Here is a 19,803-nt window from a genome sequence, read left to right as displayed (position 1 = left end):
AGACTGTGGCCCTGTTACATGCTTGGAAAATTGTATTTCACTCCTCCTACAATTATCCCAATCCCAAATACCTTCTTTGACTCTCTTGGTGCCTCACACACCCCTTCTTGGTATCTCACTCTCCTTCTAACTACTTGGAGATTGACATTCGTGAGTCTCTAGATTTTCTATCTCCTTCCGAGGAAAATTCAAAGGGAGTATCGTCCATTGTGATCATTTATCGAAGGACTTGTCTCACTCCTTCCACATGCAGACATTCACACCTTGGAGACGAGCCTTGGCCTTCTTCATCTAGGGGTAAAGTGTCCTCACTCTCAAGAATGAGGCTCAACATGTCTTCATATTCTTACCAACATGGAGACTGATCTAGTGGCTTCTCTCTCGAGGTCAAGTTTCAAGCACCTTTAGCTATCACCTTGGCTACTATTCTCCCTCAAGATCCTCGTGGAACTTCCTATTCTTGAATTACATGTGCTTCTATTTCAATCTTTCTCTCTCAGATGGCTAGCACAGGCTGCATTGCATTTCCATCTCAACTACCAATGATCCTCATGGTCGACATTCTTTGCGACATAGTTGTTCTTAATGGGAGTTGTAGCTGTCTATTTATTGCCTTACATTTTTAAAGTTCATAATTGGGTGGATTATGACTCTCTCACTCTATTTGGCAACATTTCCAATCCTAACAAGGGGTGTTGAGCCACAAACGTAAAGGCTTGCATTAATATTCAATTTTCATGCATTAACACCTAATTTTGCTCCTTGTAAACAGCCCAAACAGCTTCATTTCTGTTAAAAGAGGCTTTATTTGTGTGCATAGTAGGACAAATGCCTAAGAATCCCCTATAACATTGCATGTTGCAAGCACCCCAATCTCATACACTCTGTTGCCTCCACTACAAACCTTGTTGTTTCTTCACAAGGTGATGGGATTAGCTATTTCTTTCTCCAGATAGCTTTTTCAGCAAGGGGTAGTCATGACCTAAGTGCTCTAACATAGGAAGCAATTGTAGGATTTCATCCCATCTGTAGTAATAGAGGATATGCAACACTTGCTCCTTACACCCTTCATAGAGTAGGAGTTGTTTCGTGTTTGTCAGTCACACGATGGATAGTGTCTCTGAGAGAGGATCTAAGAGAGACTTGGCTCTATAGAGCAATCTTTTTCACATTCTAGAAGGAGAGAGCAGATGAAGAGTCCCTTAGAGTGGACCTTTCAAGAGATCTTTAGCTCTAGGCAACTTGTCTACTGGTCTAGTCTGTCTCCTCCCCAAAGCAAGGGATCAATTGGAGCTCACTGCATGCCATCTAATCATCTTTTTGTCCGTGCCCTGCAAGGCTCTAGCAAAGATGATTAGTAGCACTTTGCCCCCTCCTTCCAAACATCATACAATTGTAGGTTTGAAAATTAATGGGCAGAAGTTAGTGGATTTTCTTACAGATCCCAACTCTAGCATTGAGTGAGACACACAATATCTACATTCCTGCATTTCCAAGCTCATGGAAGATTTGCATTTGGAGGAATCATGACACTCCAATTTGATTGGTCGGGGGTGGGTTGTGGTTCTGAGAATCAGTCCCTAGCACCATCTCTAGTAGCTCATAAGAATTAAGGATAGTTATGATTTTAAAATTCCACAAAGTAAATACCTTGGGTTCAAGGTGGGAATCAACATCATAGCAACCAAGTAGTTTGTACCCATGCTAGACTCTATCTAGCAAAAGCTGACCTACTGGAGCATCACTTGTCTCTCCTTGGCGGACCATGGTCTAGTGATGACCAATAAGGTTCTATTATTGATGGCTATGTATATACCTTTTTGTTGGTGTTTCTCTCCATCCTGAGTTGCTCAGTTATGTAATATGAAAGTTCTTGTGGCCTAGTTCAAATAGGTCTAAGTATTCCCACACTAAGGTGGTTTAATAGAACATCACTAGACACCACCTTGAGGAAGATTAGGGTATTACCGAAAAGTACAAGAACTAGGCCTTGCTACACAAGCTGGTGATTTGAGGGCTTACATCAAGCAAACAAACTTGAAGCTTCTCCTCTAGGAGGAATTCTAAGAATGTCATCCATCCCTCATAAGAGTGGAATCCATCTTTGGGGTGGAACTCACACCATGGTGCCGACCACCTTTCCCAAATCTTTTCTTCTCAACTTGCTACAAGGTTGGCAAAGCCTACAAAAGGTCCCAAAGCAGAGACCCCTAGGTTGAGCAAATGCACATTTAGTGGATTGGCTAGGAGACTAGACCTGCCTACTCTTTAAGAATTTGGAGAGAGATCTTTAAGGACATGGATTTTAAGGTCCTTCAATGGACACTAGGATGCTAGCAAGGATCAAGGACCAGAAAATTGGAGATTGATGCAATGATCTCCATCAAGCAACAAGACATCGGGCAAATCATAGCACGGACCCATTCCAGCATACTTTCTTCATGACACCTCTAGAATAGTTGGTGATCAAGGAGGACCTCGTACTTCCTATGGCTAGTAGCACCTAGAAATTTGGTAGTCGACAATTGATTGACTTAGATATAGTAGCATGGAATCCACCTACGTTGCCCACAACAATGTTTAGAGACTACAAAGCACTATCTATGGTCTTGTGAGAGGCAGCCCAATTGGTTTGAAGAGGAGCCTCTAGGATACCCCATTGAGTAGAGCGCGCCTCGAGCAAGTCACATGGGGTACTTTCTACTAGCAATTAGTCAATCAAGGACTCTGTCTACTTTATGAGGTGGAGATGCATTGCATAGTTTTCATCATCAAGGTTACACTTCTTTGTCAATAACTTGATTGCTGCCCTAAGACTTGAGATGCAATACAAACCTTGTTGCATTCATAGATAAATAGTAGGAATGCCAATTTCTTTAGGCACAAGCCATGTATAGCCTCATATCTGTCATCATCAGTCTCTAATCCTTAAGCCTTTTAATCACTCTATCCATGGCCTCATAGACCTTGGCTTTGCAAGGTTGCATTGCATCCACAAGCGTCAATAAATGCAACGCAGGTTGTACCCTCATGTCAATGTGCTTCACATCCTCCCAAAACACAAGGGTTTTCCAGCCAACCCATTGAATTTTGGCCTTCAACAATGTCAACCGATAGTGAATTAGTGAACCCATCACCAATAAAAAAATTCCTTAAAGCCCCACTATGTGTGCTCAATTAGTCCAAGATAAGAAAGTAAAGCAAGTCAATTATCTAAATTTTTTAGAAGCAATTTCTTTGATTTCTTATTCAATTCATGGCATAACAATTGACGATTTAGCACAAGAAACGGTGCCATGTAGTTTGCCTTGTCCATGATAGGCTCTATCCATGACAAATTTTCAATGTCTTTCAACAAGTGGTTCTAGTATAGAGCCATGCAAAAGGAAACGACGATGTGAGGATATACATCTGGCAAAAAGATTCTTGTTACCCTATTTGTTGATCACCCTTAAAAAATCCACCAAAAGCTCCCTATCAACAAATTCCATAGCATCTGGCTACTAAATGTCAACAAAAAAAGTTTTCTTGATTAGGTCACCAACTCTTGTAGGGCATAGTGCTCAGCTAAAATGCCTAGAATGCCCTAATATGGAAGTAGCAACCTCTCCTTCCTCTCTCTCAGCCTCCACCTAGCTAGAATGAGCTATCTCCAACCTCCAACAACCTTCTCCCCACTTGCATGGGAATGTTTTGCCAAGTGGCAACCTTCATAATCCACTTTTAAGCCATCTAGTTAATTTTCAAAATTAATTCATCCCTTCGTCCTTGCCCAAAATATTAATTGTGCCCATCCACAATTTGAACCCCAAGTGGTCTTATGCATTATCCCTAAATTGGCATTAATTAATAAATTTATGGCTAGTTCCTAGTGTCACCATTGACAATTACTGGTCAAATAAATGCCGCCCTAGGTCCAAATTGACACCAAGTATCACCTAGTATTTGTCAGGTATAACTTATTACACTTTTGCCTTTAGTACCCAGTGACTTCTCAGGGTCCTTGGCCTGCCATTGTGAAATAACTAACTTGTACATCACTTGTGCACCTCACATTTACACATTTGGTTAACAACTTAATAAAATGCTAAGCAAAGCATCAAAATTTCACATCCTCATGACATGGAGCCTCCACAAAAGCATGATATGGTGGAAATCAACGGTAATGGAGGGCTGGATCAAGAAAACCCCTTTCAAATGCAAAGTATTTATTTGGTAAATGTTGGTGGGTGGCCTACCTCTTGCTTCTACACTTTCTAGGCACAATATCTCTAATGGTTCATGCTTCTTATACACTACAAGTGTGGAGACATGTTGCCATCAGTTTATCTCCTTCCCAAATCCAGTGTGAGAAAGAGCTGGTCCCATTTGTTTAAAGATTTGGCCTAGTGTGGTGGGAACTATTATGCTTCCCTGTAATTGGGTGTTTGGCAAGCGTAAATTTTGAGACCCTATGTGGCCACATATGAAGATTGTGTTTCACTTCCTATGCTTTTGGGGTTGTTAGCATAACTGGACTACCTAGAATGCCTTCATTTCTAATTCCCATTTTGGTGTGCCTTCTTCACTAGCAGCTTGACATTGTGCAGCATGCAGGCATTCTCCCTAAGGATGATTTGGTCTCATGGCATACTGCAACTTCTTCAATTCCTTTGCTGTCAGTTTGGTCAATTTGTGACTCTTATACTTTTCCCATAATTAATACAATTCTTGTGGCCCTAACATCAGCCCATTTTGTTAAATAGTTGAATACCAATATGATATATCATGCTTAAGATTGAGCTGTACAAGTAATAAGTCCAATGAAGTCTATCCCCTATTTTTCAAAGGATAGACAAGCTACAACAAATGTCAATTCAAGCTTGTATTTTCTAATTTGCACTTTCATGTATTGATACTCATCATAGTGTTTTACATATCAAGTCATGTCCTTAAACAAGGTTGGCCACTAGAATTGAGCTTGAAGTACTACGTACATATGTGTCCCTATTGAAGTGTCCACTTGCAATCCTTGTGTGTGCTTTTTGAACCACATCTAGCATCTTATGCTTGCACAGGCATCTTCTCAACAAACCATCCTACCCTGAATAATTGACCTTCAAATGAGCTTGTAGGGTATGATCTTGATGAGGAGACAATGTAAGTCATGCCTTCTCCATCAGCCAATTCGAAAATCCATGATGAGGGACATGCATGATATCATTAGCTAAATATGGAATTAGGTGTGCCTTAAAGAGCTCAATTTTCAACTCAATCTAAAACAAGTGCACATTTGGTAGATCATCCATGATACCTTCTACTATATGGTCTACCATATAGTAGAACCCCTAAGATGGTCTACCATATAGAGTTTTTTCTCTTTTCATACAACCCCTAAGATGCCATTCAAGAGTACTAGTAGTCATCTTACGAGGCATTGCCTTTGTGTGTGTGTGTGCGCATGTGTGCGTGTGTGTGTACGCGCACATTTTGGTTTGGGGGGGGGGGGGGGGGGGAGAGTGAGAGAGAGAGAGAGAAAGAGAGAAATTAGGTATAGACAGAAGGCGTGCTGATCACAGCATTAACTGAGACGATGAGAATGCACCTGAGGACTTTATGCATTGTATTTGTAATAATCTCATTTTTTTTCATTTTGCAGGTATTTGTTGCAGAGGTGATGGAATTGGTTGAACTAAATCCCCTTAAAAATGCATTAGTTGGACTGCCAGGAATTAGTGGTCTTTCTACAGAGCAAAGAAAACGTCTAACAATCGCTGTTGAGCTTGTTGCAAATCCATCTATAATTTTTATGGATGAACCAACTTCAGGATTGGATGCTCGTGCAGCAGCAATTGTTATGAGAACTGTTCGAAATACAGTTGATACAGGGAGAACTGTCGTCTGCACCATTCACCAACCAAGTATTGATATTTTTGAGTCTTTTGATGAGGTAAATCCAACAACCCCCAAGTGTCATTCACTTCAATTTGTTTTGCAGGTTATCAAATGATAGCTAGCTAAATGGCTGGTTCCCATTGATAATAAGCAGTGGATTTAGTGATACTTCAAGATGATTCTCAAGAATCTTAGAGAAGTAACATATGAGATTTTAAAATAAAATGTTCAACATTTTATTACAAGCGTATTTTAAAAACCAAGATTCACAGTTTCATCTTAGAAGATTGTCATCTTTTGAAACCTTGTACATAATCTAGCCTTTATATTTGAAATTCCAATATTTGAGCATGCAGAAAGATAATCTCTATACTTTTGAGAAAAGACCACAGGAAAACATATACCCTGTGCTCTCAATGTGTACTTCTCTGCGTGAGAGTCCAGTTTGTGTGATGATTCCCCCCTCTAAAAGCCACTTTTGTTCAGGTTGTTAGCAAGGAGATGCAGTCGAAATTAATGCTGACACTCCAAGTTCTTGCACCATTCAATCCACAATTTTGCTATTTAAGAAAACTTGATGTCCAACTTAAGAAAACTTCAAATATATGAATAATTCGATTAAAGCAAGGTCTGCAAACTATAAAATAGTATTCAGAACTTGCCTTTTTAATTGAGAGTGGAGCAGCAGTCACACTTAGTGGGGCATCTGAGCATATCATAATTCAGGATTTGGCATTTTCAAAATCTATCCCTAAAAGAAGCCTTATATATGGCTATACAAAGTCCCCCCCCCCCCCCCCCCCCAAAAAAAAAAAACACACACCATTTTTGAGGTAATACCCTAACACAGGTTTCTAATTCTATGTTTTATATCATAGTTCCACCATCTATGATATGAAGGGGTTTGTTGGATAGTGACCCTCCTTTGTGTGAATACATATGTGTGTAAGAATGTGTATATGAGTCTAAGCATCCATCCCAACTCTTTGCATCAAATAAAGATCAAAGATTTGGGTATGTACTTTGGCCTATATGACACGGCCCCAGCCTGTACTTTCGTATATATTCTCTCTCTGCAAATGTCATGTACATGGATATGACAGAAAAGGTAGCAGCAGAACTAGCCAAAGTTTAAAGAGGCAAGAAGGAATGGAAAATGGGCAGTATATCAAGGAGGAAAGTCGATTATTAGAGATTTCTGCACCCCAACCTCCCTAGAAGTAAATGCCTTGTAAATGAAATTTTAGATATCTTTTACATCTGTAATGGAGGCCAGTATTGTAATTAAAGCTCTTATGAGTCATAAGAGTTTCCTTTTGAGACCGCATGACATTGATACCTGAAGTGGAATGTAATGAACTGTCTGATTTGTCCTACAGGTCAATTTTGGTGTCCAAAGGACGTTCAGGACCAAAGGTATTGTTTAAGAATATTTCGGACAAATAGACCTGATTCTCAGGAGAATCCATCACCAAATGCCCAGAAGTAGATTGCAATGAATCCACACACATGTTGAAGTCTCCCATCAGCAACCTGGTCAGAGCCAAGTGTTAAAGAGGTTGTCAATCTACTCCACACATCACATCTAGACACGGGATCATTCAGAGCATAGAGACCCACCAGCCATAGGAACTCCCCATCAAGTACAATTTCAATCACAACAAAGTGGTCGTGCACATCATTTTTGACAAGGACTGGCTGAAATCTCTCATGAACCACCAAGACAACGCTAGAGTAGTGTCGTGCAAAGCCCCCACTATAAAACAGACAAAAACCATGACAATCCACAGTCTTTCCTGCTTCACCGTGACTTTTGTGTTCGAGGGTGCACATAAGACATCCCCTTGATTCTCGTGCAAGATTCGCCACATGTCATGCTGCTTGTTGCACAACCAAATGCTGTGCACATTCCAAGTAGCAACCTTCATATGTAAGCAGGAGCAAAATCAAGCTTGAGGCTGGGTCACGGCTCGCTTTAACATTTTGTGCTAACAACTCAAGCATTCCCATAGCATACACCAGTTAGGCTGCTTGCAACTAGTATCCCATAGCATACACATGCGATTGCGATTGGTGGCCCTCAAGCTAAGGGGCACCAAGATCATGCCAATGGCTTCCATAGCTTTCTTAAGTAAATCCAATGCACAGTAGGGCAGGCCTCCACTTCCGTCCAAATCAGGCATTCTAGTTGGAGTAAGTACTGAAAGTCAGCCATTGGTCTCCATGGTACCACATGAACAAGACATCGATCAAAAAATAGAGGCACCCTTGCCAAGAGGTTGTCACAAAGCATTGTCAATTTGAGCATTACTTCATAGAAGCCCCATGGTCCCATGAAAATTTCCTTCACATAGTCACCCAACAACATTGCATTGAGCCATTAGCGGATCCATGAAAGCATTGGGATCTTGCCCGTGAAAAAAAGGATGACCCTCTTTCATAAAATGCCAAGACAGAATGCAACATTGTCTTGGTAACAATGGTTGCATCTAAAACATCATCCTAATCCTGATTAGAGAATCCTTCATGGTTGTGTTGAATGTAATCACCCAGCACAGTATTGGCAAACTCCAATAAGTGTTTCCATCAAGGTCCTAAGAGTCTTCAATGACGAACGTGACTTGCGCATAGGAGCACACCTAATTATCAATTGGTGGCATTCCATCAATTTCCTCCATCAAGGCATCAAAGCTTAGTACGGGGGAGTTTCGAAAACAGGGGAAACGGAAACAGGAAAAACCAGAGTTTCGGAGTTTCGGCCAAATTTTGGAAACGGAAAACGGCATTTCGGATTGTACACTAAAAAATACAATAATATGTGGGTATGTAAATATATCAATGCCTACAATAACAACATGTATCCAAATTTCATACAAAACTTTGAGTCTTTATGTCATATGATTGAAATCATGATTCATCACACATTTCAAGAGTCACGAATCACGAGTCATGAGTCACGACTCACAAGTGGAGATTGAGGGGTCAAGACTGAGGACTCAATGGTTGAAACTAAAGACACTTAACACAATTGAGACTCAATTTTCAAAACTTAAGGCAACAAAATGAATTAGAATTTATGACTCATGAATAATCTAAAATCTAAAGAGCAGTGAAGACTAACATCAAGAACAATGGAACAAGAATCAAGATGCATAATAAGTGGAATCAAGATACAATGATAGTAACTATGTCATGTGAATAATCTGTCAAAACTCCAAAGTCCAGTGAGGCTATAAGTATCAACATCAATGAACAACTAGCAACTCTAGTCTAGACTCTGCACTGCTAAACTGACTCCTGTATATCACGAGTCATGACTCATCCGGACTCTGAGGATCTGTGCACCATCTCCTTGTCCAACTCCAAGAACCCTGATCGAGAAGTTGATAAAGTAGCCTCAGCCTATCCCTCAGACTCTGGCTCTGACTCTGCCTGTGATGCACGACCACGTGTGGCCCTCACTCTAACCCTCCTCTGTGCACAAGTCTCATGCACCGGTGCCAATAGCTCCTCATAGAGCATGGAGTATGTTGGGTATTTCACTCACGCCTCACTTACGCCTAAGCCCACATAGGAGTGTCGGTGTGATCAGTAGGACACTGGGGCACATTTTACTCTCTGTAGGAGAGGTTTTTTCCCCCAGACTTATGGTATTATTTCGTATGTGCTTATGACACACACTTACGGGCACTTACCGTGTTCGGGTGTGAACACCCCCTTACAACCCTAAGGTTTAAGGGTTATATCTTGTACTTTTAGTTTTACACTCTTTCACTCAATCGCATTGGGTGTCATGCTTCACTCTCTACTGTCTACTAGTTTTCTGTGTTGAGCTTCGATCTTGTCCTCCCTCACATTTGGTATCAAAGCATTGGCTTTGTTCAGCTCAAGTTTTGCCCAGCTCTGCTCAGCCTCTGGGAGCTTCTTGCTCAGTCAAACCCGACTAGCGCCCTGTCTTTCAGCATTTCGTTCAGCAAGTCCACCAGTGCCAGCTCCACCTGCAACGAACCAGCCCAAGTTGCGCAGCCACCTATGTTGCTCGCGCTAGGTCGCTCTGAAGCCCCAGCCCTTCCAGTGCAGCCCTTGTCTGCGCTCTACCGTCGATACCCGCCTGAAACCTCCTACTCACCCGGCAATTGTGCCCCTGTGTTGTTTGTCACCTACGTGCTATTCGTCATCTGTGCTGCCCTTGCCCTGCGATGTCAATGGCTTCACCTGCCAGCTCGCTTGCGACGCCCGCCGCTAGTCAACCCGTCGAACACGTGCCTAACGGCTCTGCACCAATAAATCATAAAATTTTCTAGTTTTTTTTTTAAATTTTAATTTCGTGCAATTCCTAGAAGCAGGGGTTCCCATGCCATAGAAGTCAGCAAACGTGTCTGGGACACATTAAATGCAATTTCTGGACACATTCATAAAAAAAATTTGGGGCTTTTGTGTTTTCTGGGAACATTGGTATACGCATTGCAGTTACAGTCACTGAAAGATTGTTTTGACAAACGCAAGGCAAGAAATTTTGGGAATTTGGTTGGTACAGTGTTGCTGAATACTGATTGCACGTTGGACTGTGTGCATAACAGACATTTTTGCCAGAGTGCATCTCTGTACACTAATCGCAGAAAGTTATTTTCTGCAATTTCTGGAAATTTTCAGATTTCCAATGTAGTCTTGCTTCGACATTGCTCTTTTGCATTTTTTAGTAATTGAAAATCATGGCAAATCAAGGAGATGTTTTCACCTATGTATCCAAGGATGACAGATTGGATGGAAATAACTATTCACTTTGGTCCTTCATGCTGAAGAATGTACTTGTGGCCAAAAATCTTTGGGATTATGTCAGTGGAGAAGAAGCTCGACCTGGAGTTGTAGCTCCAGCTACTCCTCCTCCAGGAGGACATGCACCACAGGCACCTCAGCCTGCTCCACTTCAGCCACTTCCCCAAAGAAAAGCAGCTCAAAAAGCATGGGATACACGGGATGTATAGGCTTTGTCGCTGATTGCATTGGTAGTTCAACGATCAATCATCCCCCACATTCGTTCAGTAGCTTCTTCACGAGAAGCTTGGCTAAGTTTGGAGTAGATGTTTGCAGGCAAGAATAAGACTTGCGTCTCTTTCTTAAAGAAAGAGCTAGAAACATTGAAAAAGGATTAAGGTGATTCTATTCAGGATCACTTGAACAAAATTCAGGACTTGCGAGAGCAACTCATGAATGTTGATGAGTACTATTCGGATGCAGAGATGATATCTACCACTTTGAACTCATTACCTCCTTCGTACTTGGCTTTTCATACGGCCTTAAACCTCACCATGAGGATTGCCACGCAGCCAATCACTTTTCTTCAGTTAGTCAGTTTGCTTCTAGAGGAGAAGCAAACACGGAAGAATAGTAGTGTGGATGCTATAGCCTCTGAGCAGGCTTTTATGGCTAGACAGAAGGACAAAGGCAACCAAGTGAAGAATGCTCCGCAGAGTTCTGGGACTTCTGGCACATCACACGCAAACAAAAAACAAAGGGGACACGCAAGCCAAAAAGGGCAAATGCCATTATTGCAAGAAGCTAGGCCACTACATTACTGAGTGCAGAAAGCGCATTGCCAAAGAGAAAAAAAAGGAGTTAGGAATGTATGTTTCTGATGCTTCTTCCACTGCTACTGAGTCCGCGTCCTTTGTTGCAGACAGGAACTATTGTTTTTACACATGTAGTTATGACACCTCTTGGGCAGATCAAGCATTCAACTCTACTAAGAATGCAGGCACTTGGTTTTTTGCCAGTGGTGCTCAACAAATGCATCGTACCTTGTTAGAGGTATTGGGGAGATTGTGCTCACAACCATTGATGGCTCTATTCTCCGCCTACAGGATACTTTATTTGTGCCAGGCATAAATAAGAATTTGCTCTCTATCTCTTCTTTGGCACGTTGTGGATTGCAGGTCACATTTGATGATGACTGATGCATGGTGAGAGACAAAGAACACATGACTTTGGTCTTGACAGGCACTTTATGTCATGGGTTATATGAGTTGGATATTCTTTCAGTTGATCAGTCAGCGTATTTGACATCCACTCTTACTCCTACTATGATATAGGCACAGTTATGGATGCTAGGATGGGGCATGTGAACTTTGGCAGCTTGATGCTCTTACAGCGTACGCAGATGCTAGATGGATTACCTCTACTGGAGAGACCACCTGAGCACTTGTGCGAAGGATGTATTTTGGAAAAAATGCATCGTTTTTCGTTTCCCTGTGATGTCGCTTTTCGAGCAACAACTAGGTTGCAGTTAGTGCATTCAGATGTATGTGGACCTATGCAGACAAAGTCATTGGGAGAATGTTACTATTTTGTGACTTTTATTGATGACTTTACTTGATTTTGTTGGGTCTACTCTTTGGTCAAAAAGTCAGAAGTGTATGGTGCATTCTTGGCTTTTATTGCACTTGTTGAAAACCAGTCTGGTTGTAAAATTAAGACTCTCCGTTCGGACCGAGGGGGGGAATACATGTCCCCTATGCTGAATTCCTTTTTGAAGCAGAAGGGCATTGTCCATCAGTACACTACTGCTTATACTCCACACAGTTTCTGGATGGAAGCCGTCATGTGTGCTTGCCATGTTTTGAACAGATGCCCCACCAAAACTTTGAAGAAAATTACATCTTTTAAGGCTTGGAACAGCCGGAAACCTTCTGTTGGACACTTTTGTACCTTTGGGTGCCTTGCATATGCACATATTCCAAAGGTACTCAGCAGGAAAAAGTTGGATAACAAGGCTGTTAAATGCATTTTTATGGGATACAGCAATGAGAGCAAAGGCTACAGACTCTATGACCCTGTTTCGAAAAAGGTGTTTGTCAGTAGGGATGTACTATTTGATGAAAAATCAGAATTGTCCCTGGCTGGTTTAGACACATATCAGGCTGCCTGTGATGTATTTGAAGGGCTGCTGCCCATTACATTTGGTGATTCAACTGGAGTTTCAGCAAGTGAACTCAATGTTCAGCCAACTACTCTGGAAAATGCAGAAAATCAGCCAATGGCTGATCTGAATATTCAGCAAAGTGCTGAAACTAAAATTCAGCAAGAGCTTATGCACAATCAGGAGGCATGACAAATGCCTAGATGGTATTTACAGACTATAAGAGATAGTCATCTGGATGCACCCATGGCTGGTCGTACTAGAAGGCAAGCCCGTATGCATGATACTGCACATACCATGGAGTTGGTTATGGCAGCAAGCACCCTTGATGAAGAAGAGCTTGAATGTTTTGAGGATGCACAATAGAGTGTGCATTGGATGGCAGCAATGAAAGCTGAATTGGATTCTATCACTAAGAATCAAACATGGGATTTGGTATCTTTGCCATTTGGACAGAAAGCCATCGGAACAAAATGGGTCTACAAGCTAAAACAGAATGCAGATGGATCCATTGACAAATACAAGGCAAGGCTTGTAGCTAAAGGTTATGCACCGAAAAAAGGCATTGAGTATGAGGAGACATTTGCTCCTACTTCCCGTAATGATGACCATCAGGTCTATGGTTGCTTTGGCTGCTCGTTATGGATGGACTGTGCATCAATTGGATATTAAAACTGCATTTTTACATGGGGAACTTCATGAGAAAGTATATGTACAGCAGCCCATTGGTTTTGCAGTTGAGGGCTTGGAACACTTGGTCTGCAAGCTGAAAAAAGCTTTGTATGGTTTGAAACAAGCCCCTAGAGCTTGGTATGTAAAGATAGATGCTTTCTTGCTTAGCCAAGGGTTCATAAACAGCTCATCTGAGTCTACTCTTTACGTATGTAAAGAGGGGGGATCCATGCTGATCATTGGTCTTTATGTTGATGATCTCTTACTTACAGGGACACATGCTGATCAGATTTCAGCATTTAAACAAAATTTGCAGCAAATTTTTGACATGTCAGACTTGGGGTCTTTGCATTATTACTTGGGCATTCAGTTTATACATGATGCTAGAGGTATTGGGTTATCACAGTCAGAATACATTGATAAACTTCTTGAGAAGTTTGGCTTACAAGATTGCAAGCTAGTTTGTACACCAATGGAACCTGGACTTAAACTGTCATTACATGATGACAATGATTTTCTTGATAGACACACATATGCTCCAGCAGTTGGATGTCTTATTTATTTATGCAACACTAGGCCAGACATACAGTTTGCAGTTTCAGCCCTGAGCAGATATATGCATCAACCACACATGTCACATTGGCAAGCTGTGAAGTGTGTCTTCCGTTACTTGTAAGGTACTAGATCTCTTGGATTGGTTTATGCCAAGGGGGAACCACTGCAGTTACATGCTTACAGTGATTTTGATTGGGCTGGTGATTATGATTCACGTGACTCCACTAGTGCCAATTGTTTCTTTCTTGGCTCGTCTTGCATATCTTGGCTTAGCAAGAAACAATCCATTGTTGCCACATCATCATGTGAAGCTGAATACAAGGAAACTTTCACTACCACAGTTGAATGTGTATGGATTAGACGCTTGCTTGTTGATCTGGATGTATCTGTTATGGAGCCTACTCCTTTGTTCACTGATAGTCAGAGTGCCATTGCAATGGTACAAAACCCAGTGTTTCATGCACACACGAAACACATTGAGATACATTATCACTTTGTCAGAGAGAGGCTACATGCAGGTGATATCAGCCTTGTCTATTGTCCTACCACCAGTAATGTGGCAGACATCTTTACCAAAGCTCTTCCTCGTGAGAAATTTGAAGCATTTTGCCATGCTTTAAATTTGATCTCCTTTGGTGGCGGATGATCCTTGTACTCTTAATCACTCTTCACTCCAGGGGAGTTTGTTGGGTATTTCACTCGCGCCTCACTTACGCCTACACTCACATAGGAGTGTCGGTGATCAATAGGACACTTGGGCACCTTTTACTCTCGGTAGGAGAGATTTTTTTCCCCAGATTTATGGTATTATTTCGTATGTGCTTATGACACACACTTACGGGCACTTACCGTGTTCGGGTGTGAACACCTCTCTACAACCCTAAGGTTTAAGAGTTGTACCTTGTACTTTCAGTTTTACACTCTTTTAGTCGATCGCATTGGGTGTCGTGCTTCACTCTCTACTGTCTACTGGTTTTTTGTCCTGAGCTTCAATCCTGTCCTCCTTCATGGAGTAGATATTCCACCCCTCCTGTGGTATCTATAGAATGTCGCTCACCTTCTCTATATCAATCTTGTCAACATTCACCTGTAAAGGTGAACAATCCAAGCAAATTAGCAATGTCAAGTATCAAGGACTCAAGGTTAAAAAGTTAATTATACATAATACTAATCATTACCAATTTACATGTGAAGGCTCAAGGGACAGAGAAGTCCTCTCAAGAAGCTGGAGATTGCAATGGCAAAACACTAAACGCTCCAACTGGGCAGTTGTGAGCTTGTTTCTCTTTTTGGTATGGAAGAGGGCCCATGTGCTCCAGTTCCTCTCAGCAGGCCCTAAACTACAATCATGCGAGAGGACCCGAATGGCAATGAGTTTCTATTCAAATTTAAAAGATTGAGGTTAAGTAATTGGCAATTGCTAATATGCATACTGCAAAATCAACATTTGAGTGGGCAATAGATTACAGAATTTGTTACCTAGGTTGCATAATGCATTAGATAATCAAGATTCAAAATATAAAAGTCACCAGTCACATACCAAAGTAGGAGCACAATTGCCGTATTTCTTCCACCAAGAGACATGCTAAAGCTGTATCTCTCGAAGCCTAGTTGTGGGTCGGCCAAAATGAAGAGAATGATTGTGGAATGTCAGCAAATCATCCTCTACTCTTCTCATCATATCTATATCATCCCCTGTGAGGCGTCTCATGTACTCCGTAAAGCCCTCCTCTAACTCCTTGCTAGTGTATTGCTCCTCGCTATGCCAAAGGTGATGCAAGATATGTGCAACAACATGGATTGGTTTATGGAACCAATCCCATCGTGCATTCCACACTACACGAATCTCATCAACCCTATAGATAAAATAAATTAAAAACTTAGAAGTTAGAATAATGATGAATCATCCTATACTCATATAGAAGCCCCAAAGTACTCCCCTCCATATCAGTGATGCGCAATGTAATGTAAATAGGAGTGAGACTTTTCACCAATGCCTCTGTCTCTCAATTCATCAACTCTCATTTAAAATATTGCGCCTAAAAGCAAGAGCCTTTGGAGACTCTCTTTCACTCCATGTGAGTCATTCCTGGCATGCAATGGTCCGTATCAAATTTGGACGGACCCGTATCAACCTCTCTAATACAATAAATATATAAGCAAATCTAGTGGTGGAGGGCTTCAATAGCTCAAGTGTGCTATTGGCTTAAAACATGCTTGTGGCAAATGTCATCCATCCAAGATATTTACCCAACATCTTCAATAAGTAAGTCAAGGTAATGGGATGCACATGGAGTCCATACTATGGTAGGAAACTCCTCTTCAAGCATATGTTCCATAGACACACAGTTGCTTCCATTATCTGTCACCACCTGCACCACATTTTAAACTCTTATGTCCATGATGACCTGTCGCATGTACTCCCAAATGAAAGCTCCTGTGATGTAAGACTTGAGACAGAGGCATCGATAGCCTTAATGAACATGGTGCCTTTACATGAAGACACCAAAACATTGTAAACATTCCTTCGGCACATAACTGACCATCCATCGCATAATATTGTGCATCCATATTCCACTCACACCCTATGCGGCTAACTGCCCTGATTGTCTTCTTCCATTGATGTGTAGTGGCCACATTGAAAGAGATAGCACACCGAATAAATAAGTGTGTGAGTTCCCTAGTTGTCTCCAGAATTGCCTGCCTTTGAAGTCTTGCATGGACACTTGCACCATGCAAGGAGCCCTTTTGCCCACCACCACTAGAAGATGGTAATGAGGTCCTTTTTGCACTTGGACCTGATATAGATATGGATGCACTTATTTTTTATGGGTCACTAGCACCTCCAATTTGGCTAGCGCCACTAGGCCCACTAGCCTCTCTTTGCTCCACTTGTGCTTCATTAGCCCGATATCATATTAATTCATCCTCTTCTAGCTCAATACCCATACGCTTTCGGCGCCAAAAATAGAGACTTACTGTTACTTCTCTGTCGGCACATTTGTGCAAGGCCTTATGTCTTTGTTGAGAACACATCCCAAGTGATCTTACACGCATGTTACACTTCCCGATTTCTCCAAACCAAAATAGTTGCACCGCCACTTCTTTGATCCGCTGGAGCCCTCCTATCCCTTGATTGGAGTGATGTGCCTCCAATATGGGTCCAAGGCCATGATATGATTAGCCTTTAGGACCTAGGTAATGGATTAAAGGAGGAGGAGGAGAAGAAGAAGCAGGATAACATGCCCAGCTATCGACTGTCCAAGTATATTTTAGCAGTCCATCGAGAAACGAATCTAAGCGTTGCTGCCCAGCACCCCCATGGTATGTTTCGAGGTTTGTCGCCTAGGGTTTCCCGAGTCCGCCTCGCAACGGAATGTTTGCGGCCGAATCCACTAGGATCGACTTGAAATCTGGGTTTCAAGTGGTCAAGGTCTCTTGACAATATTCTAGCATCGGGCCTTAGATATCCTACTTTACGCAGAGATACCCAAGCTGAAGTAGACCCATGCCGCACTTGGTTCAAAACGAGAGGGATGCGCTGCTCAACCTCTCTACTCGTAGGGTATAGTCCAATTCCAGTCTCCTAAAATGGCATGAATCAGATTTGTTTACGTAACTTACGGCACTGATATGAAAACAACTCAAATAAGTTCCTTGGAGACAAACTTTATATTAGCATTTTTAACTGAGATACAAATCTTGTCCAAAAATGACATTTTCTGCAGCCAGAGCCCCCCCTCGCATCCAAGTGTCCTCTTATATTCAAACTAACCCACGGAGAGACCTCTCGTGGTAGGTTTGGTCCATGTTCCTATCACGGTTATTTGGAACCCCTTTGGCTAGAGTTGGCGGCGGCCGGCTAGAGATAGCTTGGCGTGCCCTCCATGAATTCAACTTGATTCATTATTCAAATTCCTTTTGTGAGTTTGATTCATATATTCCTTTCACAAACATTGAATCTAGATTTACAACACAAACAACAATGAAGGCGAGTGCTTAGGACATCTGCTAAGGTGGAGTTCCCATCTTTAAACGCTTAGCGATGCCCTTCTTGGGTCTTTCTTGCCTTGGTGTTAATTTCCATTATCTCTTGAGAGATAGAGAATACCCTCTTTCCGACCTCACTCCTATGCAATACGAGTGAGCGATTATGCTGTTGGATTTATATCTGATAGTTTTTGGATGGTAGCTTCCTTAAGTTGCTAAACTTTGATTCTTATCTTAAGGTCCAGATCTACATGATTCAAACTAGGATTTCAATTGGTTAGTTGGTAACCCTTTTCCCATCTTAGAATTTTATCGGGGTTCTAAGTTTACCCTAGGGTTTCCTCCCCTCAAGATAGCAGGAACTTGTGTTCACTCCTCTCACAAGTCAAGCGTAAACTAAGTCTATTTACCATTCTGAAATAGTTGCAAGAATCGAATGTAACTTGGCGAATAATCATTCTTTTTGTGGGTACGACATTTGAGCTTTCTTGTGTTAGCTTCGAGATGTATCATATTTTTAAAAATGATATACCCAAGAGCATTTTGGATCCATCGCGGCTGGCTATTAGGGTAGAGACCAAAGAGCATGTTGAATCTAAGCCAAAATATGGATGTAAGGCAGCTTGACCTATTTGTGATTAGAACCCTAGTTGAATCGAATTAAATCTTAGCCTCACTCATCATATAGGATTTCATTTACCAAATTGGCCCTTGCAATTGAGCTTAGCATTTCGCATGCACATCTTAAATCTACCTTTTAAGATGAATACCTATCCTATAGTGTAACCGAAAACTATCCATGATGCTACATGAATTTAGATACAAGTCTTTGATGATACGATGCGGAATTCTCATTTATGAAAATTTCTTTTAGTACATTTATGCAAATCATAAAGCGTGACCTAAGTATTTAAGTGCGAGCGTACATGAGTTCATCATTTTGGATCCATCGCGGCTGGCTATTAGGGTAGAGACCAAAGAGCATGTTGAATCTAAGCCAAAATATGGATGTAAGGCAACTTGACCTATTTGTGATTAGAACCCTAGTTGAGTCGAATTAAATCTTAGACTCACTTATCATGTAGGATTTCATTTACCAAATTGGCCCTTGCAATTGAGCTTAGCATTTTGCATGCACATCTTAAATCTACCTTTTAAGATGAATACCTATCATGCAGTGTAACCGAAAACTATCCATGATGCTACATAAATTTAGATGCTAGTCTTTGGTGATACGATGCGGAATTCTCATTTATGAAAATTTCTTTTAGTGCATTTATGCAAATCATAAAGCGTGACCTAAGTACTCAAGTGCGAGCATACATGAGTTCATCATTTCTAACATAAATACGAGGTTATTCATTCTAATGGTCTATAGGATGCAATTGACTTACATGGCATATTTGTATACTTTGGTAACCTAAGATGCACTTGCAAAAGAATACGAGCCTAATACTCGGCTTAGTACTACAACAATCCGTAGATGCTTAGTCTATTCGTGGCAATTCATGGTTATTAAACCTTTTCAACTACCTTTCGTGTTATGCAAGTTACACGATGCGAAGTATGACTTCTTCCTAATGATATTCATGCTTTAATATTTCGTTCAAGGTACTAAACACGGTAGTGGTACCTTATCTTGGGGTGTCGAATTAATGTTTACACCCGATATCCTGTTCGTGTTAATGGTGGCATCTTTGCCCGGTAGTTGTGGCCTTTCCAGTAACTTGTAAGAGTTTGCGCTTTGGAGCCATCACAGAGTTTTAGAATATGGCCTTCACTTCTCTCGGAGGATT

General features: G+C 41.4%; 1 protein-coding gene across 2 annotated transcripts in view; it reads left to right on the top strand.

Moving 5' to 3' along the window:
* LOC148041548 (ABC transporter G family member 31-like) overlaps nt 1-19,803 on the top strand; it is a 126,769-nt gene that overhangs the window by 63,078 nt on the left and 43,888 nt on the right. For both annotated transcript variants that reach the window (XM_087680683.1, XM_087680679.1), the window contains exon 18: nt 5,639-5,929. In XM_087680683.1, the coding sequence (XP_087536809.1) occupies nt 5,639-5,929 (291 nt within the window). The remainder of the gene's footprint in view (nt 1-5,638; nt 5,930-19,803) is intronic.

This window comes from Lygodium microphyllum, chromosome 1 (assembly GCF_053477565.2).
Source record: "Lygodium microphyllum isolate KBCC chromosome 1, Lygodium_microphyllum_v1.1.10, whole genome shotgun sequence".
Lineage (NCBI taxonomy): Eukaryota > Viridiplantae > Streptophyta > Polypodiopsida > Schizaeales > Lygodiaceae > Lygodium > Lygodium microphyllum.
This window is presented reverse-complemented; position numbering and strand designations above follow the sequence as displayed.